Here is a 24,620-nt window from a genome sequence, read left to right on the forward strand (position 1 = left end):
GTACTTATCAATGTCATTAGGCCTATAACATATTCATACTCTCATTTTTGCTTTCCCAGTGCTTATGTTACACCAAAATGAGTCAACATTGCACTGTCCACCATGTCAACTAGATGCACTGCCTTAGATTTTATTTCTTAACTAACAGCATAACCCCTCCTCCCTTCCTATCCTGTGCCTGTCCTTTCTGTACACATTGTACTCTCCAAATTCCAATTCTGCATTCCTTATATCTCGGTGACACCATGTCTCTGATATCCCTACATTATCCGCTTTTGATGCCTTGACCAGCACTTCAAATAGTAATGGAAAGGCTTTTGCTTTTATGAAGGTGGTCTCAGACAATTTTTAATTTCTATGCAGTGGGACCCACTGGTGAAGTGCATTGTACTCCCCTAATTCCAATAGTTCCTGTGTTACTTTTAAATAATTTCCTTAGTTGTTGAAAATCTGATTTTTAAAGGGTACTTTCAGCTTGATGAGGGAGGGAATCACAGGAGCTAAATCCATTGAATATGATGGATGTGAAACCACAGCGTTAGGGGCTTCTAAAGAAATTCCCTGAAGCCTACTATTCTGGCCATTTTCTCCAAACAGAATCAGTTAATTGCAGTAGAACTGTTTTTTAGCATTCCTCGTTCACTGTTTGATCATGTAGAACTAATTCATAATGAACAATACCCCATGAGGCAAAAAATATGATGAAGACAATCTGCACATTTGATTGAGATTGTCTTTTTTTTTTGCTATACTCCTATAATTTGTCACCAGTAATAACTGGAAAAAACAAAGTGTGTAGCAGCACGTTGAAGATCCTGAAAAGCAAGAACTTGCTGCTGTAATCATCAGTGAGAATGTTAGGCATAAACTTGACTAAAATGCATTGCATTTCCAAATCTTGTGTTAAAATCGATTGCTGTGTTCCCTAAGAAATACCAATTTCACTAGCAACTTTTTGGATAGTTAAATGTCGATCTCTTCTAATCAGTTGATAAATACAAGCAATTGAATCATTGGTTTTTGAAGTTGAAGGGTGGCAAAAGCAGGGATCATCTTCGACAGTCAGTTGATCCTCTTTAAAATTTGTGAATCACTCAAAAATTCTTCAGATATATATATATAATTGGGGTGTGTTGAGAATCATAGTGGTGTAAGTCAGTAATTTTATAAATATGAGCTGTTCATATTTCCTGCCTTCTCTAGGTGTTCACTGTTTAGTTTCATAGCAAAGTAAGTCAAAGTTGCAGTTCTATCATAGTGAAGTAAGTCTGACTTACACCATTCTGTTCCTAAATGGCTTGTATGATGGAGGTTACGTTTCAAGTTTGTATTGTTGTAGCAAGATGTCTTTTCATATTTTGTATTTCACGTTTTCATGCAGCAAGATGTCTTTTAAGTTGAAATCTCAATAAATGTAGGATTTTAAGTTGAAATCTCGAGAAATGGAGCACGTCACGAGGCCAACCAAGTAGAAGAAGTATACCAGGAAACTTCCTTCAGACCTAGAAAACTTAAAGAACGTAAAAGTCAAAAAGAGCTGTAGCCAGAAGACTTTGCAATTTGGGTCAGGCGTATGTGAACTCAAAAGGAACACAAGTTGAGTGTAAGCAGTTTGAAAACTTAGATTGTGGTTGTAAAAAAAGATGCGTAGAGTCCTTAACAGAAGAGGAAAGGAGAAAGCAATTTGATAATTTTATATCCATGGCCGATTTTTCTCAACAAAATGCATAACTCCTGCATATGCATATTTATGCAGTCTTATACATCATGAACCTATAAAGCAAAGGTGGCCTTGGAATGGCAGTTAGGGAGGAAAGCAATGTACAAATATGTCTGACATTCAAAAAGAAAATACCACAGTATGCGTTTGTAAAAAATTCTTTCTCGACACTTTTGTTGTATCTGATGGAAGGGTGACAAGAGCTTTAGAAAAAGTAAGGAAGGGGAAGTCTGCAGGAGAAGATTTAAGGGGTAAACGTGTAGCAGCACAAAAGATAACTGACAAACAAAAACAGTTACTTAAGGATTACATTAATATTGTCCCAGCATTTCAAAGTCATTACTCTCGAAAAGATAATCCGAACAGGAAGTTCCTTAGCTCTGACTTGAACGTAAGAAAAATGTATGTGCTTTATTGTGAATGGTGTGAGCAAAGAGACTGAACCTCTTAAAGAGTATTACTATAGACATGTCTTCAACACAGAATTTAATTTACATTTTCATGTAAATTAACAACTGATGATGTTGCCAACAGCAAATTCTAAGTGGGAAGCATTCAAGGAATTAATCGTGGGAGCTACACTAAACATTTCATACCTACGAAAAAATATTGTTCAAGGTTTAGGCCTAAATGATTGTCAAATGAATCAATGAGATTCATGGCAGATATAAGCTAGTCTGTAATCAAGTCACAAAGGCAGATTATGAGAAATCTTTGGCAAAGGATGCTAAGAAAAACAGCAAGGATTTCTTTACTTATATAAACTCTAAAAGGAAGGGGATGAATCAGATTGGTCCACTTGATATCGATGGTTCGATTGTTGATGATCCTACTCAGATAGCAAACAAACTGAACGAGTATTTTGCATCTACATTCACACATGAGGAGTTATTAAGGATTGAACATGCCAAAAGGTTATCAAATTGTAGCAGGGTGCTTAATGATTTTGTAATAACTGAAAGCAAAGTGGAGGAGAAATTGTTGAAGTTAAACATAAGAAAGGCACCTGGGGTGGATGAGATCTATCCAGTTATATTAAAGGAAGTAAGCAAACCCTTAGCCATAATTATGAGAGCATCCTTGGACTCTGGGGAGGTCCCCACGGACTGGAGATATGCAAATGTATCCCTAATTCACAAAGGGGGATCGAAGGGTGACATGAGTATTTACAGACCAGTTAGTTTAACTTCTGTTCCGGGTAAAATAATGGAGTCACTGGTTAAAGATGCATTGCAGGATCATCTAGACAAGACTGCAGCAATAATTCAGACACAGCATGGGTTTGTTAAGGGAAAGTCTTGTCTGACAAATTTAATAGGATATTATGATGTGGTTACAAAGGAACTGGATGCAAAAAATAATTTTGATATCATATATTTGGATTTCAGGAAAGCTTTTGACACTGTTGCGCATGGAAGACTATTGTACAGATTGGAGCAGAATGGTATTAAGGGTAAGTTGCTACAATGGATAAAAGGGGGGGGTTAAGTGGGAGAAGACAGAGGGTGGTAATCAATGGGTGCTGCTCTTCGTGGACTAATGTTATTAGTGGAGTCCCACAGGGTTCAGTGTTGGGTTCACTGTTGTTTTGTATATTTATCAATGATATTGATGAAGGTATATCAGGTTTGACAATGTTAATGACAATGGCAGTGTGCTACTGCAACAGGATCTAGAAAATTTGGGAAGATGGGCTGAGAAGCGGCAACTGAAGTTTTACATTGACAAACGCAAAGTACTGCATATGGGTAGAAGTAACCCCAGAGGAATGTACAAAATGTGTGGTACTACACTTAGGGTGGTAGAAAATGAAAAAGACTTGGGAGTAATTGTACAGTCAGATATGAAGTTTTCGGAGCAATGCAGACAGGCTGCCAGAGCATGTTATGGGGTTTTGTCAATGATATACAGGAATTTTGCTAGCAGGGAAAAGGAGGTGATTGTCCCTCTGTATAAGGCAATGGTCAGGCCATGCTGAGTACTGCGTACAGGTCTGGTGGCCTCATTTTAGGAAGGATGTTGATTTGCTTGAGTGTGTACAGAGAAGGGCAACAAGATTGGTGAGGGGAATGAAGGGATCTTCTTACCAAGAGAGGCTTAAGTTCTGCAAATTGGAGTGGCTGGAGACTAGGCATCTGCAGTGTGATCTGATTGAGGTGTATAAGGCCTTGAATGGGTTGAGCATGCTGAATTCTGATGGGATTCTTCCACTTGTTCAGATTACGAACCTAAGGAGATATAAATTCAAATCGAGGAAAGATAGCTGTAGAATAGATGTGCGGAAATTTGTCTTTTGCCAGTGGGTGGTTAATTGCTGGAACAAACTGCCATCTATTGTTGTGGAAGTTGATAGGTTAAATAAATTTAAGGAGGAACTGGACAAACATTTAGAGGGAATGGTCGTGGGAATTTTTTTTTTTTTTTTTTTTTGGCTGATACTACATAAGCTCATACGCTTGCTTTCTTGCATCACATACCACTATTACTATTATGTTCCTTGAAAGGACACTTGCAAGACCTGTGGAAAGTACAAACAGTCGATTGATGTAAAAAAGGACAAATAAAGGACAGGTGATTTGGAAGGGCAATATGGTTTTCATTTGGCAAAAGCAGAGAAAGCAAGAAATCAACTAAAGGGCTGATGGGGTGAAGGCCCAAGGAAATTCTGACATCTATACAATCACGATAGATTTACAAAAAGCCCTGCCATTCCCAAAATTAACTTTTTCGGAGGCCTACTATAGGCACAATATGTACTGCTATAATTTAAATTTGCATGATGTCACAAATAACCTTGACTGTGTGCATTTGGGATGAGACCATTGCATCCAGAGGTTCACAAGAGATTGTTTCTTGCCTGATTAAGCATATTAAGTTAAAAAAAAAAAACATGTGATGATATACAGTTTGGTTGGTTGTTTTGTTGGTTATTGGCGCATTGACAACGGAGATCATAGTGCGCCAGATGATATACAGTGACACATGCATTGGCCAAAATCAGAACATCAAGGTATCCTTATCGTTAATGAAACTGATTCAAGAAACTTCAGTTGAAGTCATAGACCACAAATTAATGGTTTCTGGCCACTCTTACCTTCCAAATGACTCAGACTTTGGGCTGATTGAGCAAGCTGGGAAAAACAAGATTATTTATGTTCCAGAAGGATGGAATGATACTGTGAAGTTTGCCAGAAGGCACAACAGGTTTATGGTTGTAAAGATGCAACAAGTTGACTTTTTGAAAACAGAAGCGCTTGAAAAAGGCATAACAAAATGGAAGAAGAATGTTGAAGACAGGAATGTAAACTGGTTGAAGATACAGCGGCTCCATTATGAAACAGGAAAACCCATTCACGATTTTCTACAAGTGTACATTGGATGAAGACATCCCTTTCAGGGAACTGAATGTCAAACCCAAAAATAGGGTTGCTCTAAGAGCTTGAAAAGTACTGAACAAGAAAAGTTGTATAATGGTCCTAGAGTGCTGAACTTTCTAAGAAAAGAGATGCTATACCTTCTCAAATACATCCCTCCAATTCGCCATGCCTTCTTTAAAGGTATTAGAAGCTCAAAAAAAGTTGAGATCTAGGTACGTTATCCGACTACGAGGAAGAAGATGAAGCATAAACAGTAGTTTGTTTGTGGTGACAGTGTTTTATGAATGTTGAATTAGTGATGATGACTTTTTAATTGCTTTTTAAAAAAATGAGATCAACAAAAAGCAACTATAATTTTTTTTTTAATTTTGTGACCATCTTTTACATTATAATTAAATTTATTATGTTCATATTTGGTTTTTTATGATCATTCTGCAACAACTAAGACAATCTTAACTATTTTGACAAAAAATTCCCAGTGTGCCTATTGCTCAGGTTTTTTAAAATTTTGTTATAGTGTACTTTTTACTTTTTATATTTTTAAAAAAATATCTCTTCTGTATGAAATCATAGTTTTGATAACAGTCATCTCCTTACAGTAATTTACCATTTCAAAATAGGTAAACTGCTTAGAAACATAATGGTGTAAGTCAATTATATAAACACTGCTGACCAAAAATTTGAATATTAACAAAAATTGTCAAGCTCATGTAAATTTTTAAAGTTTTTTAACCTCTAAGTGTATCACAATTCGTTAAATTAAAATTTTTGAGTTTTTTATGAATGCAAACACAAAACGCCTTGTTTTCAAAAATCAGAATATGCTGACTTACACCACTATGAATCTCAACCCAACATATATAGCATCTTCTCTGAATGCCATTTTAAGCATTTCATGGTTTCTGTTGTACTTTTCCCTAATTTGAAAAAAAAAAAAATAATAAATTAATGCAACAGAGTGACCTTCAAGAGGCTCAAATCACTGGAAATTAAAAAAAACAAAAAAAAAAGCTAGCTTAGGCAAAGATGTAAGTGCCAAACTCCAACCACAACTGCTGGCAGCTCATTCACCTTGATTCAGCTGAATGAATGAATTTTATTACAAGATTCTCAAATACTTTAGCTTCTAGTAAGCTAAAGTTTAAAGGAAATAATATCTTCTGCAATAAATTGGCCTCATTACAGATAAATAGGCAGCAGTCGATAAGGGCAGTCTCCCTTGGGTTTCAGGGACAGCTGGCATTGATAAAGTTTCTCATTTTATTATCATCTATATTAGTCAATTTATACCCAAAGAGCTGCTTCATATTTTCAGCTGTTTCTTTGCTCACCAGTTGTTTCCAGCTGAGTAGAATAAATACAGTATAGTTATACCATTTTAAGAAATGCAGGCCCCAACTCTACTCAAACATTTTAGACTGATCCTGACTTTTCTAAAGCTCCTGGAAAAGGTTGTTCAATAACTTGCCAATTTATTAGCAAGCCAAAAGTGACTTCACCCGGGGCTTATTAATAGATCAAATATAATGAATCTCCTGGCTGTGAAAATCTGTTCATAATGCATTCAATGTAAAAGCTGATATGGCTGTTCTGTATGTTTCATTTGAAGATCATTGAAGTTTCATTTGACAGCACTAATGTATCCACCCTCCTCACTTTGTTGCAAAATTTCTTCCTTATTACAGGAAGCATATTTCAAGCTTTATTGCAAAATTGAAGTATTTATTTCTGATTCAGAATCAGAACTTTATTAGATGATAAAAAGTGAGCACACGCACGCATGCACGCAACAAAAAAAATAAAAATAAATAAATATATAGGTAAATAAGGCAGTCAAGATTGAAGGAAAATGATTAGCCAATGTTTTTAAGGCCACTTTGCCAACCTTCTGGGCTAAAGAATAAAGGAAAGCATGAGAGATAAATGTAGTAAGAATCTAGAAATATAATGTTGTAATTGACAAACTTGTGGTTGAAGAGAAAAACAAGGAGACCCCCTGATGACATGTACAATATACAAAAATTTATTGTTCATTCTGTTTATTGAAGGAATGCAGGGTCCTATTGCTGGGAGGATAACGTGACGGTCCCAGGACCTGGTAATAAGGCGATTTCCGTACTCATTGCTGGAAATGAAGTCCAGTCATGTTAGCTATGGATGATCATGATAGTTATGGGCCACTATATTGACTGATCTCCTAGGGTGAGCCCAATGGTTTGATGTGGCCCTATGTTCTGTGTGGCTCTTTCTGATGGGTTGATGTAGAGGTTGCTTCTACCTGGGAGGGTGAGATGATCCTTCTATTTATGGCTGCACATTCTGTCAGGTTGCTAGAGCCAGCAGAGGGCATATTTTTGGAGTTTGTAACCTGTCTTTCTCTCCTATTAATTGAAATGTTTAATGGTCTCCTTGAAGATAATTAACTAGTGTGAGGAGGGATAGTATATTTGCCTTTATTTCTGTTTGAGTTTGAGGAGAGCCTGGCTTGTACTGACCAGCCCTCCATGATCTTCCTCTCTGTCTCTGCATTTTTTTTTTTTTTTTTTTTTTTTTTTTTTTTGTTGTGAATGACTGCAAGGATGTTGGGTTAGGGGTGTTGGCTGCATTTTGTTCAGAGCTGTAGCGGTGTTCTATATCACTGGCCTCCAGCTCAGCCATCTGTTGCCCTTGGAGTTTCGTACAACTGGCACTCTACCTGGTAAACAGAATCATGAGATTGTGCTTAGGATAGAGGAAGACTTATAGAAACCCACTAGTTGCTTTTTCCCAGTAACGTAAACTGGTGGTATGGTTCTGGGCTATCTTGGAGAATTTTTTTTATCGATTCTTGGATGGTAAGGGAAGGTGAGGAGGGATGGGTTGTGGAAATTTGGAAATGACCTGAGAGATTACTCTCAAGTAGAGTAATCTAGGAGGGTAGTTGTAATTGGAGAGTAATTTCAAAGTCGAGCTCTATAGGTGCTGCAGCTATACAGGATCCTCAGCATTAGGCCCATCACTATCCCCACTTTAACACTGAATGGATTGTCGATATCAAAGTGTAGCACTGATCTAGTTGGTTCGATAAAAATCAACTACAGAAATCCTTGTTGCATTACAGTGCAACGTTCAAGTGCATATGGTTCAACATTCAATTTGTGGCATTAGATATAGAGTCAGGGATTAGTGGTATATAAATTGTTGGTATATTAATTATGTGAAGCCAGAGTAAGCTTGCATTGTGCTTAATGCATATTAAGTGATTGGTTTTGTAAAGGACTTCCACACACTTCCACAGATTTATATCCTTCTTTCTGTAAGATTAGGGTTGGTGGTTTGATGTACTTTGGGGTTGGGCTGGAATCCTCATTAGGTCGGGCTAGGGTTCTAATGGCTTGATTATTAAGCCATTAGAAATTTATCCAAGAAAATGGATGTCCAGATAATGTCATATCCATGACTATTTCCACCACAGCACAAACCATAGTCCAATACTATAAATACATTGTGGGACCATTTATCTGGCTATTTGGAAATTAATAAAGTGAAATATTTAAAAAGCTTATATTATTGGTATTTTTGCTTATTTTATTGGGCTTTTCTTTTAGCACAATCTGTTATAAATGGGTAGTAAACTCAGTCTTATTGCATTTGTGATAATACCGATAACTGGAATTGTGTGGGTTTTTACGTTTCATTATTATGGTGAAATGAGTTCCCCTTCACTGAAATCTTCAATCATATAAAAAACATAAAATAAATTTTTAGAATCTTCTCTTCATTCCTATTTACTTATTACAATGGTGAAGGGAAAGAGGCCAACGGAAAGTGCAAGTGCTTGCAGTGCTAGGAAACGAAACAAAATTGATTTAGAAATGAAGATGATTAATTAAGAAGTACGAAGCAGGACAAAGTTTGTCATCTATTGCACAGAATTAGGTCTCGCTGCTTCAACAGCAAATACTATTTTAAGGGACAGTGCGTGTATAAAAGAACATATTAAAGGATCAAATCATTTAAGATCAGGTGATCACAAAACAGCATTCAGGTGCTATATCAAAGATGGAAAAGCTATTAATAATATGGATGGAAAATCAGATTCAGAAGCAAGTGCACCTGAGTCCAATGTCCATTCAAGCAAAAGCAAGAAGTATTTATGAAGATATTAAGGATAAGTATGGCGAACCCCAAGCCAAGTTCGTGGCAAGCACCGGGTGGTTTAATAGGTTCAAGCATTGTGCTAGTTTCCAAAACATAAAGTATGTGGTGAAGTTGCCAGTACCAATTCTGCAGCTGCAGAGAAATTTTGTGATGCATTGGATCCCTTCTAAATCTCCACAGCCCTCAACTTCTGCAGTGGCATGCTTATCAGCTGGAGACGTTGATTCTGACAACGATGCTTGAAAGGTAAAACTTGTTGACATTATGTCTTTCTCCTCTCTCTTTTTATAATTTTGAGATTTTTGTCATTTTGTACACTTTTGTAATTTTTCCTGCACATGAGATAAAAAAAAATTGAATAAATAATTGTATTTTCATGTTCATCGAACATTTCTTTTTTGCTTCAATCAAATTTGATGCACATAGTTGCAAGTGCTGCGTAAGCATTTAGGGAAATTCCGACTTACGTAAAATTCGACTTACACAGAGTTCCGCGGAACGCAACCCTTATGTAAGTCGGGGAGTGGCTGTATTTCAGAAAATGGCTTCAAAGGTAAACTCTACAGGTACATGTACATCATGTATGCCTGAATCCCAGCCTTCAACTTCTAGTGTGCCTATCCCATCAACTATGTCTTCCCAAAACTGTCAAAATATTTCTGAAGATATTCTGATGATGCCATGTAATTGATATGAATCAACTCAGCTCAATAATTATTCATATTTTATTTTCTTGCATTTCTTCATGTGTTTTTTGTGCATTTTAGGCCTGGCTACCGGAATTCTGGAGACCGTCCCCCCCATCCAGCAACCCTCAGTTACTGGGTAGCCAGATAAATGGTCCCACACCTGTATTCCCTTCATACCTCCAATTAGTGAGAAGATCTCTGGGATGGCCAGAACTCATAACGTAACTGTATTATTCAGGAATGAAATCACTCTTGCAGATTTTGAAGCATTCTATAACCTCTTTCAGAATTTTAGGTTGCTGTCTGTCATGTCAGTTGTGAATGTTTCACAGTAGGGTGGGAAACACAATGATTTGCAGTTAGGGCATATAGAAAAGTCCTGCACAGCTCTCCATGCTCTCTAGTGTGGTAAATATATGAATTTTTGAAGGAGCCAAATTTCTATCCCTTTATAGATCTGCCTTCAAAGAGGTATTTTTGATTACATGTTTTTAATCAAACCACCATTAACATAAGGAATATTTATCATCTGGTGCCATTTCCATTATGAAGATTGATCATCATGGAGTGCCAACATCCTCTGTTTTGGGCCCATCTTTTGAGATTTTGGTATTGTCTTAGTCTGCCCCAGCCATTCCACTCAAGATAATGTATCGAGTTTCCTTTTGGTCTTCATCTTTATGTAGCTGTTCTTTTGTATCTTTTGAAAAGAGAATGTTACTGTTCGTTTAAAGATAGTCCTTGCCAGTTTAAAACTTTATCACAATTCCTCGCAGGTCAATAAACTCTATGAACAACCAGTTACATTCACTCAAGTTATCTATAACTCTACCATTCTTCATAGCACCTGAGCCCTTAACAGAAGTTCTACTCTTAAAGAATGTTTTTCACAGCAGTGCCCAAGCAACTGAATCAAATGTTTCTAACATATAATTGTGTTTGGCAAAGCAGAGAGCATTTTCCTTGATTCTGAATTTCATAGTAATGCCAAAATAATCCACGGTCCCTCTACATTTTGCAAAACTTCTCAGATTATTGCCACCTATGCAGCAGAAGACATGGCCAACCCAGTATTATAATCAGGCAGATTTGATTTTGATCTCTCCCATATAGAATGTAGAATTTGGGTGAATTTTCTTTCTTGTTCAGTTTACCATTAAAGAACAAGTTAACAAATAATTCTCTCCCCTCCTGTGCATTAATTTTATAATTCATATACAGTATATATATATATATATATATATATTTTTTTTTTTTTTCATTTTGTTTGTTTCGTTAATGATCTGTAAATTATTGTTGTCACTAATTATCCTTGTATCAACAGTTGAGGTGGCATCATACTCTTGATGTTGTTATATATATATTCATCTCTGTTAACTTTCAACTGGGTACTCAATATTATAGTGTATGTTAATTTTGTTAATTTTTTTTGTGAATAGAGAAATATGTATAGAGAAGAAAGAGACTTAAACAAAAGTATACAGTTGTAATTAAACTGAAACGGCTTAAGTTTAGAGAACTTAAATCTATAGTTTTATTAAGTGTTCTATAAAGATATAATCTTAGTAATTAATTTATAAGAAGATAACTGGATTTACTTTTCACTTCTGTTAAACACAGAAAAAATGAATGCACCTGAAATGTTATAAACTGCATATGTTAATTAACTTGTTTCCATTTAAATTTATATCATTTGTGTGTCATCTGCATTTAATTTACTCAATCCATTTAAGGCCTTAAACAGTTCAATTAGGTCTCCTCTCAGGTGTCTAGTTTCCATACACTGCAATTTGCAGAGCTGAAGTCTTGTATGGTAAGTGTACTCTTTTGTGTCCTTGACTAATCTGGTTGCTCTTTTATACACCTATTCCAACAGATCCACATTATTCCTAAAATGAGGCTGTCTAGACATGTCTGTAGTGTTCAAAATTCTGCCTAACTAATTTCCTTATACCAAGGCAGTCCTGTGTATCACTGCCAAAACCCTTTGTTCTTCTTTTATCTGCAGATTCTGAATGCATGAAGAGGCACTGCTCATAATGAGATCAAGAGTATTGTTTTCTCACATTACTTCTCTAACATGCTAATGTAGAAAGCACTCATCCATTAAATCGAGAAAGGTTTTGTTACTGTGAGAGTGAATTAGCCCACAAGTTCCATTCAATACCTGAAATTTAAATGCCCTGATTATAAGACATTCTAATTTGCTGGCCCACTGTATTTTCTGTATAACTCTCCATTATATTTATCACAGTTATTTGACCCATAAAAATCCCTACTTTTTTGTTTTGTTTTTTCAGTGCTTATGTTACACCAAACTGACTCAACAGTGCACCCATGTCAACTGATGCACTGGCTTAGAGTCTGTGTGCTTCTTAACCAAGAAAATAAACCCTTCACTCCTGTTCATTTTGTAAATGTAGTTTCGATATTGAAATTCCACCTCCCATATACCCAAATGGCACTACGTTTCTGATATCCCCAGAATGACCACATTCGATAGCCTAAACAACACTTCAAATTCCTCAAAATTATTTACTATACTTGTAGCATTAGTGTACAAGTAAGTATATGCACCTGTTTTTGTGCTTAGTAACCCTGACATATCCTGTGCAATTGCTTCTCCCTTGAGGGTCACCAGCAGGCCTTGTAATCCTCCACCTCTTGGCAGTTGCATATCCCAATATCCCCCTCATCAAGCTATCAGTTTTTTGACCCACCTAATACTGCCTTGATAACATTAACAAATGTTCTTTAATATTTAAATTGCAGATGGTAGAAAGTTTGGCTGTGTGGTTAATGCCATTAATCAAGGTTTGCTACTGCAACAAGACCTTAAAAAATTAGTTTAACTTTGACAAATGCAAGGTACTGCATACGGTTGGCAGTAATCCCAGATTAATATACCATTTGTTGCACTACACTCAGTGGTAATTGTGCACTCTGATATGAAATTCTCTGAGCAGTGCAGATAGGCTGCTGGAACAGATCATGGCTTTGTCAATGATATACAGGGATTTTGCTAGCAGAAATAAGGAGATGATTATCCTATTGTACAATGTCACATCTGGAGTCATCATATTAAGAAGGGTGAAGATATGTTTGAATGGTTGCAGAGAAGGACAACAAGATTGGTTTGGGGAACAAAGGAGTGCTCTTACGAGAAAGGCTTCAGTTCTGTAAATTGCAACATCTGGAGACTTGGACAATGATCTGATTTAGGTATTTAGGGCTTTGAATGGATTGGGCAAGCTTAATGCTGATGGCATTCTTCCTCTTCTCAGACTACATACATAAGGAGACAGAAAGTGAAATTGACAAGGATGGTTTGCAGAATAGATGTGTAGAAGCTTGCCTTCAGCTAGTGGGGGGGTGGGTTGATTGTTGGAACAAACTTCCATCTGTTGTGGAAGTGTATACTTTGAAAAAATTCAAGGAAGAACTAGAGACAAACTATTGGAGGGATGGATAGGTGATGTGTGAGGATAATGGTGGTTTTTTTTGTTGACTGATGTATAAGCTTTCTTTCTTGCATCATTTGTCACTACTAATACTAATCATACTCCTGCTATCATGTGTGGACTGAATTTGACACACTTTCAAATTTAATCCTGACACCTCTTTCTGTCAGCATTATGCTATACCTGTTAAATAGATTCCAAGATTTCCTGTTTTTGATATCATTAGTGCCCGTGTGTACAACAGTATTACCTTTTGTGGCCCTAAAAGATAACTGCTCTACAAAATCATTAATGTTTACCCCTGGCAGACATGCCCTGCTCCTATTTTACCTATCCCTTTTATACAACAGATTTATCCTTTTCCAGACAGTGGAGTCACCAACAGTAGCCATTTCCTGTGGGACCCGAAAGTGGCTATTGTCGGTGACTCTGCTCTCAAGAAAAGAGATTCTGTTGGTGACAAAAATCCAAAAAGGTAGACCATTCTGCCCTTGGATTTTTACTGGGTTGTGTGACATGAGTATAAGCTCTGGCATTGAGGTGGGCATCTGAGAGCTTGATGGGCCTATTTTAAATTCTTTGAGGGTATCAGTGCTGTTCTTCAAGCTCTCATAAATGCCCATCAGAATGCTGAACTTGCATTTAATTTCCTCACACTTGTTTCACTGAACATACACAAAGACATCCCCCTTCAGGTTTATCATATCCCATTGCATATACATCTGCAAACATTGAACAAGAAGTATATTTTATAAAATCGTGATTTGTCTGTCCACTTCATTTCTCCCCTAAGCTGCAGCACTCCTGCTACCTTGAACCCTTTGCATTGCTGCTCTATTCTGAGGTACATTTTCCACTTAAATTTAACTTAATTTGAGAATACCACACTAAACTAAATTAACAGATAACACGAGTGCAAATTTAATAACACTACATTATTCACAGCTTGAATATATATCATGCTATGGAATTAAGTTATATATTATGTTGTAACATTCATAATGTTATGAACTTAGTTAATAGCATTATGACACCTAGTTTATAGTATTATTAATCTCCTATGGACCTACAAAGAGGAATATGAAATAATGATGTGAAAGGGAATATGAAGTATTGAAGCAAATAATGCTGCTAATAGCGACAGAATTTACTCTTATAGTGACACTTGTTGTTAAGCATTTTTGAAGGTCAAATAATAAGTATTTTCTCCTATTTTATCAAAAAAAACAAAAAAATAATAGTACTACTAATTTTAAATTAAAATATAACAAAAAGCAAATTTTTAAGTAATATAATGTCCACCTTGACATTTTATTACTTAATCCATTATCTTAAAACCACTTACTGGAGTTAAGATAATGGGACCCCATGCAGTTGCCAACCTTTTTCACATAAAATAGTTTCCCATTCATTTTATATTTAAGTCTGAACATCCTTTTTACACCTGTCATATATTTTTTGGTGAATAATGTAATTTATGAAATTATATTTGTAAAGCAGTTCAAGTTCCATAGGATTCAGCTTAGTTTGATTAGTAAATGAATAGTAAAATTTAATTGCATTTTCTTATTCATTATTAACCTGAAGAGTTTCTAATATGATAAATTCTTTTTTTGTTTTCAGGAAACAGGAATAGGAAGAATAGTCAAAAGCATGAAGAAACTAGAAGGTGAAATTGGTGACCAGGCAAAGACTGTACTTGCTGATTGGTTGCATCTTGTTTCTACATCGCAGAGCACAAAGCACCAAATTAAACCAGCAAAGGATACTCCCAAAATGGTTCAAAGAGATAGTGGATTTTCAGAACGAAGTTATTCTCCTAAATTAAGCAAGAGCAAATATAATTCACGTTTACAATCCCAGGAATCAGAAGTGGAGGAAGAGGAGGAGGAGGAGGAGGAGGACGACGACGAAGATAGGGCAGAACTGGTTTATGCAAATTATGATCAACAGTGCCAAGACTATGAAATGGATAATGTAAACCAGTGGAAATCTAATTCTTATAACAGTAGGAATGAAGATAGCCCACTACACTCTAGTAAGCAATATTATTCCAAAAACTCCAGTGAAACTGACGAAGATGCTCACCACTATGTTCCACACCACCGCAGTGAACTTCGGTCTTCCACTTCTAAACATTTAAGAGAACAAGATGTGTCTTCTAGTAGTTTAGAAGCAAAACGGAATAAGAATAATAAATTCATTAACTCAGCTGAAAAAAAATCTAAGCAATCTGGTGAGCAGTTTAGTTCCTCACAAAATGATTCTTATTTATTAGATACCAAAAGGAAACAGAAAGTCTATTCAGATGGACGTCATGATAAGACAAAAGATAAATATCTTGGGGAAAAGAGTAGCCCAGCAACTAAACCTAATTCTGAAAACACTAGTGAAAAGGAGTCTAGAAACTCAAAATCTAAGTCATCAGGATCGAAAGGTACGAAGAAACTAATTAAAATGGCAGACAGTGAAGGATTTACAAGCTCTATGGCAAGTTTTGAAGCTTGCTTGGGCCTTAATGATGCAGTGAACATTAAAAAAAAACGTACACATTCAAAACCTACACCTGTTGTAAATAAAACACACAAAAAAGAAGAAACTAAATCATCTGTAGCACATTCCTCTAGTAGAGAAAAAGAAACTAAAGTAAAATCCAAGCATCCTGATAAGCAGCACAAGGAAAGTAAATATAAGCCACTTGTCATTCCACTTGCCCTAGAGAAGGTAAGTATAACCTAAAATTACAACTAAAGTAATTATATATTTTAAATTGTATTATTGGAAGCTTATCAAAGTATTTCAGCCAAGGAAAGGACTAAATCTGTATGCTGTATAAGCTTGCTTTCTTGCATTATATGCCTCTACTAATGCCAAATCCATATGAATATTATTAACTTTAGTTTAATGTTATAACTTGTAGAGAAGGTCTCACACCTCAACACTAGCATAAACACTCACTAAAATTATTGACTGGCTACACTTCTAGATTAACTGCAGAATCCTATTATTATGCTAACAAGTGGAGGGAGATGCAATGAAGAAGAGCATTAGCTCTTTTAGCAAGATTAGAAAATTATTCACAGATATAGGCTAAATTTGGCACATTTGTTTGGCAATAAATGTGACAATAAGTTTGCTACTTGTTGCCACATAAGTCACTAATAGTATTGTAAATTGCTTATGGTCATCATATATGAAATTCCTCTGGCAAAACAAGGTTATAGAATCATTTAAAATAATTTGTTATTTATAATTTCTAATGTTTGAATTTGTTTTCTGGTGATAACATTCAAACATTAGATATTGTTAAATTGATTTCCAAAACACCTTTAAAAACTCCTTCAGTCAGTAATTTTTGTTGTTCACTATTAGCATGTTTATTATTTTATTATTGCAACAATATTTAAATGTGAGAGTTGGTGTCATGCGTGAATTAACATTGTTTATGGTAGAATTTAATTTGGTGCCCATCTTAATTGAAAAATTAGTTTCTTTGTAACTTTAATTTATGTTATTAGTAAGTGAACCTTAGAGGACTTTGGTTTCTACGTATATAGATAGTTGCATAATGCATTTCATTATTTGCATAAATAAAAAACTCACTGTTAGATAAACAATGAAAATAGGATGCCAAAGCATTTATTAGATAAGCAGTCAGTGTTTATTTAATAAGTAATTTGTTAATTACAATGCATGGTAGGAGTGTTTCGGATGAATTAGTGTTACAGAATTTGTCTGTATAGATTTATTTGTAATTTTTTATTTTATTATGATTTATTTGTAATTGTCAGTAATTATATATACATTTTCCTCCATGTTCATTTGAGTTCCAGAATTCTCGGCCGACCGGGCTAGCTGAGTGGGTAAAGTACCTGCCCGGCAACCCAAAGGTCGCGGGTTCGATTCCCGCCTCGGGCTTGGATCAAAGTACTGCAAAAACCTTGGGAGGTGCAATATGGCCACAGAAGCCGATGCGCCAACAACTACCAAATCAAAAAAAAAATCAAATCCAGAATTCTTTAGGGAAGTAACATCTATTATATATTGTCTTGAACATTCGTAGTTAGAGGATTTTCTGACGTTTTGTGCTGTTTGCTTTTTCTGCTAATAAATGAATAAAATCATTGTGAAAAACTAAATATCAGGAAAAATCTTAGTTTATCTTTCCAGAGTAATTTTATTCTTTACTACATATCTAGTATTATTAGTGTCATACAGTGTATGAGTAATTTTTTAAACTTTCTTATTAGTATTAGTAGTGGTAAATGATACAAGAAAACAATCTTAGAGCAGCAGCAAAAAAAAAAAAAAAAAAAATTCTACCTGCCTCACCCATCTATGTTCTCCAAGAATTTGTATAGTTCTTCCTGGAATTTATTCATACTACCCACTTCCACAACAACAGATGGAAGTTTGTTTCAGCAATCAACCACCTGCTGGCTGAAGGCAAACTTCCACACATCTATTCTGCAATCATCCTTTCTCAGTTTGAAGTTATGTTTCCTCATGCATGTAGTGTCAGAAAGAGGAAGAATGCCATCAACATTGAACTTACTCCCATTCTATGCCTTAAACACCTCAGTCAGATCTCCTCATAGGTGACTAGTCTGTAGATGCTACAATTTGCAGAACTGAAGCCTTTTTTGGTAAGAGTTCCCTTCACCACTTGGTAATAGTTCCCTTTTGTTCCCTTCACCAAACTTGATTCCCTTCTCTGTACTTGTTCCAGCAGATACATGTCCTTCAATTGAGGCTTCCTAACCTGAATACAATATTCAAGATGAAGTCTAACCATGGCTTTTTACAAAAGAATAATCACTTCCTTATCCCTACTAGCAGAGTTCCTGTATATTATTGACAAAATGTCATGAGCTGCCCTGTCAGTCTGTATGCACTGCTCAGAGAACTTCATATCTGACTGCACAATTACCTCCAGGTCTTTTACATTTTCCACTACTTTTAGTGTAATACCACATAGTTGGTATGTTAATCTGGGATTACTGCTACCTATATATGCAGTGCCTTGCATTTGTCAATATGATACTTCCAACTCCATTTTTCAGCCCATTGGCTTAATTTTTATAGATCTTGTTGCAGTGGCTTACCTTGATTACTTTCATTAGTTTTCCCTATGAATATCATCAATATTGATAAAACAATAATGGGCCCAAAACTGAACACTGAGTGACTCCACCAATAACATTAGTCATTGATAACTGCTCTCTGTCTTCTTCTAATCAACCATCCCTTCATCCATAGCAGTAACTTGCCCTTAATGCCACATTGCTCCAGTTTGTACAGCATTTTTTGTGTGCAACAATATCAAAAGCCTTTGTTACTGCATCATAGTATCCAATTAAATTGGTAACACAAGATCAAACCCTTGCTGTGACAAGTATAACTGCACTCCTGTCTAGAAGGTCCTGCAGTACTTCTTTAACCAGTGACTCAATTATTTCCCCTGGAACAGAAGTTAAGCTAACATGTCTATAATTACTCACGTTACCCTTTGATCTTAATTTGTGAATTAGGGATACATACACACATTTCCAGTCCACAGGGACCTCTCATGAGTCCAAAGATTTCATTGTAAGGTAAGGGTTTGCTTACCTCCTTTGCTTCCTGCCTTAATATAATTGGATAGTCCCATCCACTACAGGCACCTTTTTTATATTTAGCTTCAACAGTTTCTCTTCCACTTTCCTTTCAATTATCAAAAAATTATTTAGCTACCTGTTAGTTTGTTAAATTTCTGACATTGCCTTCCCTAAAGAATTCCTAATCTGTGAATGTAAATACAAAATACCTATTCATTTTGTCAGAAACCTGAGCAGGGTCATCAACAGTTACACCATTCACATCGTGTGGCACAATGTGATTAAATCCCTTCCTTCTACTGTTAATATAAGTATAGACGTCTTTGTTGCTGTTCTTTGCATTCTTTGCCAGAGACTTCTTGTAATCTACCTTAACTTGCCTAACCACCTTTGTGACTTGATTACAGATTAGTTTATATCTACTAGAGGCTTCTATATCACCTGATAATTTATTATGCATCCCACTCATTTTTCTTCCCTACCGCAAATCTCATCTGTCATCCATCTATCTCATATTATTTGATTCCGTAGCATATTTAAACTAGTGTCAGTCTATGTAATTTGATGTAATGTAGTATTAGTAACAACAAATGATGTAAGCTGATATAGCATCTTCAAAATAAAAACTAACCATCTCCCCCAGCAATTTGTGTAATCCTTTCTTAAAGTTATCCAAATTACCCACTTACTCAATATCAGATGGAAGTTTGTTCCAATAACACTGGTGTTTTCAAAAAAAAAAAAAAAATTTTTCCCTCCCTTTGAAATTCAGGGTGATTCTTGTAGATTTGACATTGCTAAATTCAAATATGGCAACCATATTGCTGTAACACTAACCAATTTTAAGGGAGAAGGGATTAAAGTCAAAATCTAAGTTTCTAGTAAAAAAGATTTCATATATTTTAAGAAAATATTACATACAGTACTAAATATTGAACAATAGGTGTATTAACCTTATTCTATTCACAAAAGTGTTTATCTGATAACAAAACACTTATTTTGTCGTTTTTTTTTTTTTTTGTTTTTTTTTTAATAGTCCATTGGTATCTCCTGTACAAGATTCCAATGGTAGTCTGCCAACATATTTGGACTCTATTTTACTTGGTATCATTTTTCCATTTGAGAAATATCTTGGTGAAACCTTTCACCCTGTTCATCGGAGGCCGCTCCCAAGTTTTCAGGAAAAATTCTAAATGGGAATGTAGGAAATGGAGCTTTAACGACATGTTGCATTCGAACTCTGTATTCTAAAGTTAGCTCATTATAATTTCACTGTAATTTTGTGATTTCTCAGTGCCAAAAAAAGTTCTCGCAGACATTTTATAATGCCTTCTAGGCTCTTATTTCTCTATCATTTAATTTTTAGTGAATTCCTCATCTTGGAATAGCAGTTTGATTTGAGGATCCATAAAAATTCTCTCTTTTATATTGGCCTCACTGATTTGAGGAAAATTGTCTCAAACAGGAAAATCCTTCTCCTTTTTTGTCCATCACTTTCACAAATATTTTTTATCAAACCTAGCTTGATGTGCAATGGAGGTAAATAGATTTTTGACTTATCCACCAAAGGAGGAATTGGTACATTTTTCTGGCCTGGTGTAGTTTCTGAACGGTCTGGCTATTTTTTTACCCTGTAGTGGTAATCCTTTGCTCGGCTGCCCCACCTGCATAAAAAGCAGCAGTATTTAGTGTATCCACCTTGCAACTCAGACAGCAAAGTTACCACTTTTAGGTCAGCACAGATATTCCATTTGTATTCTTAATAGTATATTTTTTGAAAAATAACTTGTAGGTTCTTGTACATTTCCTTCATATGAACTGCATGGGCTAATGGTATAGATGGATACTTATTTTCATTATCGAGTAAAACTGCTTTCAAACTGACCTTGGATGAATCAGTGAAAGGCCTCCACTGCTCGGGGATGTGCACCAGATGTAACTCTTTCATTAATTCCTGGACATTGTTACAATAAACCAAAGCACCATCCATCTAGGGATTAAAGTCAAAAACTAAGTTTCTAGTAAAAAAGGTTTCATATATTTTTAAGAAAATGTTACTTGCAGTACTAAATATTGAACAATGAGGCTATTAACCTTACTCTATTTACAAAAATGTTTATCTGGTAACAAAACACTTATTTTTTCGTTTTTTGCCTTTTGGTCGTTATGTTATATTGCCTCTTCCTATAAAAAGATGCCTTGACACCCTTTTCAAAAGATTCCGCTGCTGAAGCCTGAGCGATTAGATGCAGCTTTTCAGTATCAAGAGTTGAAAAGCCTGGATCTGTATTCATTCTGGGTTCTGCATCTTCTGGAGACTCCTTTTCCAATCTTGAATCAGAGTCAAGTCCTTAAGTTTCTGATAGCTTTGGCACTGGCATTGTATCATCGTCAGGAACTGACCTTAGAGCAGAAGATATGTTGGAACAGCAGCAAAAGGCATCGATTTATGACTACCCCTAAGCCAGCCTGTTAATGATCTCCAACCTTACATCCAAAATAGAGTTCATAGGCTTTTCTCACAAGTTGTGGCAGTGACTTCTGCTGTGATTTTAATACCACTTCAGATAGCCTTTACTACACTTGTAGCAAAGGCTATCAGGCTTATGTTAGCAAGAATGCGACATATTTCATGTACAGTTGAGGTACATGTACATAAGAACATAATTAAGAAATTGTAAATTTTTATTTCTAATTTAAACACATTTCACAATTTACACTAATGCACACAACACTTGTTTACAAACATTAATTCACTAAAATACTTGTTCATTTTGTTTACCACTTGACCTCTGAAACACATACACTTCTTGAAATACAAAAATGCTTGCTTGGTGCAGTACTCATTTCTATTTATACCAGTAGAGAAGTTCCTAGAAAATTCCATTGAAAGTTCTAGAACTTTCCAGAAACATCCCAGCCTTCCTTCTACTGATAACAATATTCTAGAATGTTCTGGAACATTCTCAAATGCTCTAGAAATTTCCCAAATGGTCTAGAAAAAAAAAATAGTGAAATAGATAGAATAGATGATTAAATCAACTACAGATCTCGGTGTTTGGTAATTAACCTACGATGTTTGAAAGCTGAGAACTTTTAAAAGCATATATATGAGTTTTTGAACATATTTTCAATGGAATCTGTCAAATTATTTCAGGGAGGAAATTGGTGACAACCAGCATAATCACTTACTCTGGTTAAAAGTAAGTTTTCTCACATGTATCCTGTACTCATTCTGTTTCAATTTACATTTGTCTTCTTTTGTGTGTGTATCATCCAAGACAGAATAAGGAGCGCCATCAGTGTCTAGTTTACTCAGTATATTTAAAACCTTAAATACTCCTATCAGTTCTCCTTTTAGGTGCCTAGTTTCCGAGCACTGAAATTTTCAAAACCGAACTTTTTCTTGGTATGAGTATCTTTTGTGTCCATGAATAATCATATTTTTCTCTGCACCAATTCCAAGAGATTTACTTCCTTCATAAAATGAGGTTTCCAAAGCTGTATTGCAGTACCCAAGATGCAGCCTAATCATTGCCTTATACAGTGGGATAAACACCTTTTCCCTGTTGGAAAAATTCTTGTATGTCATTGAGAGAACCCCATGAGTTACCTTAACAACCTGTCTATACTGCTCAGAGAACTTTGTTTAAAACCTGAATTATCAGGTTTTGAACAAATGCAAATGTGAAAGCTGCTACTGTTCATATATAAAGTGATGGATTGCCTCAAAGATGGAAACTGAATCCAGAACTCCTTAAGATTCTCAAATTATTTCAATATCTGCAGTGAAATAAACTCTGCAACCTTTACTATTAAGTTGTGTAGGAAGTATTAGTGGTGTTAAAGGTACACACCTTTGCTATGTGTTTATTTAGAAGTTTTTCTTCTATACACCATTTGGCTGCTCACTTAGATTTAACACATTTTCACAGAAAAAGCAATTGAGATTTTCAAGTCACAAGATTCAAATTTGGAGCATACCAGGAAAGTTGCTACAGATTTAAAAAATGCTTATGCATGCTATTGTGAAATTTATAAAGAAAAGAAAAGACTATCTTGGAAACAAATGCCTTGATGCATTTCTGAAGAAGACTCCTCCTTGTGCCCCCAACAGACCAATGAGTGCTGAGACAATGAGCGTCCATTTAGTCGATGATGATGAAGAATAAATATTCTTTAACATTTGTAAGTCAAATAATTTCTTTATTATTATAATTTGCTTGATTTTACAATCTGTTTTTATTTCTTTGGATAAATCAATCGTGGTTTAAGCATAAACTAATTAGCTAACTAATTTCATTGTTGAGAACATAACCTATGATTTTAACATTACGTCTATGGGAAAAAATTCCTGCTTTACGAGTTTTCGCTAGGAACGAATTAACTTGTAAAGTCAGGAACTAGCTGTACTGCAAAAATTGGTTTGTCTGTAAACAATGCCTCACTGTGGAAGTGCATTTGATATAAGGAATTAACAGTCTTGAAAGTTTACTCTTAGAAATTCCAAAAGCACAACTCCATGAAGTGTTTTTGTCTCTATGACGAAAATGAATAAATTCTTGGGTTTTGAAAAGCAAGCGACAGTGTATATTTGCATAAAAGTATATTTGTAATGAATTGTAAAGTTTGTTTTATAAAATTATCTTTTTCTAACCCTAGCATGTGCCTTTAATTCAGATCAGTGGTGAAACTAGAAAAAGTGGGCCCCTATGCAAAGTCTAGTGTGGGTCTCTTGAAAACAGTTGTTTTGGTACAAATAAAAAAAAATAACAATACAATGGTAAACATGATACTCAGAAATATTATAGGTTTAATAGTAATACTATACTCAATAATAATGACCCCCAATAAGTAGGCCCCTATTTGACTTTGGCCCCGCAGTCACAAATCCTTAAAAATTGCCCTGGAAGCAGCAGCTATGTTAATACCATTTCACCTATATTCACTGCAGTTTTGCTTGTGCCGTGCAGCTAGCTAACAATAAACATGCTTTGTGTGAAAAAAAATTATTGTTCGTAGAGATAGTAAATTTTATCATAAACATAACTAAAAACTTACATTTTTATTCAATTAAATTTTTTTTCTGTTTCGGGCAGGAAGGTAGTGGGCCCCCTTTCGGTCGTGGGTCCCATTGCACTGCATTGGCATAGTTATGCCACTGATTCAGATGTAAGATTTTATACTCAGTGGTGGACTGTAAAATTTATGACAATTTTTTTGTGTTTCAGAGGTGACTTAAATGTCAGAATGCACAATAATTCAACTTATGAGTATTATCTAAATACCATGAATAGCAAAATTGTTTGTAATGTGAACACAAGCCCAGTACTTGATGGTTGACTTTTGACTGTTATCACTAGAAGAACCATCCTCAGAAATGAAAATTGAATTTCATAGCATGTGATTTTGAAAGAACATTCATCAAATAAAAAATAAAAAATAAATTGGAACATGCACTTTTTTCATGTATTTAGGGAAATATTTATTCACTGAGCAAGACAGAAAATCAAAATTAATTGGAGAGGGAATTACATACTAAGCACATGTGATTGTTTGTTTTCAGTTTTGATTTACTTTAACTAGCAGTTCAGTTCTGAAAAGTGTTTTATCTGTTTTTATTTTTTTTTTGTTAA

The 24,620-nt window shown here is 35.3% G+C and overlaps 1 protein-coding gene across 1 annotated transcript in view; it reads left to right on the top strand.

The window, feature by feature from the left end:
• The window catches only part of EloA (transcription elongation factor elongin A), a 123,316-nt gene that overhangs the window by 19,154 nt on the left and 79,542 nt on the right, over nt 1-24,620 (top strand). The window contains exon 4 of the mRNA XM_090386935.1: nt 15,011-16,111. Within this exon, the coding sequence (XP_090243061.1) occupies nt 15,011-16,111 (1,101 nt within the window). The remainder of the gene's footprint in view (nt 1-15,010; nt 16,112-24,620) is intronic.

Source organism: Mastigoproctus giganteus, chromosome 12 (genome assembly GCF_048544385.1).
Source record: "Mastigoproctus giganteus isolate SK-2022 chromosome 12, ASM4854438v1, whole genome shotgun sequence".
Lineage (NCBI taxonomy): Eukaryota > Metazoa > Arthropoda > Arachnida > Uropygi > Thelyphonidae > Mastigoproctus > Mastigoproctus giganteus.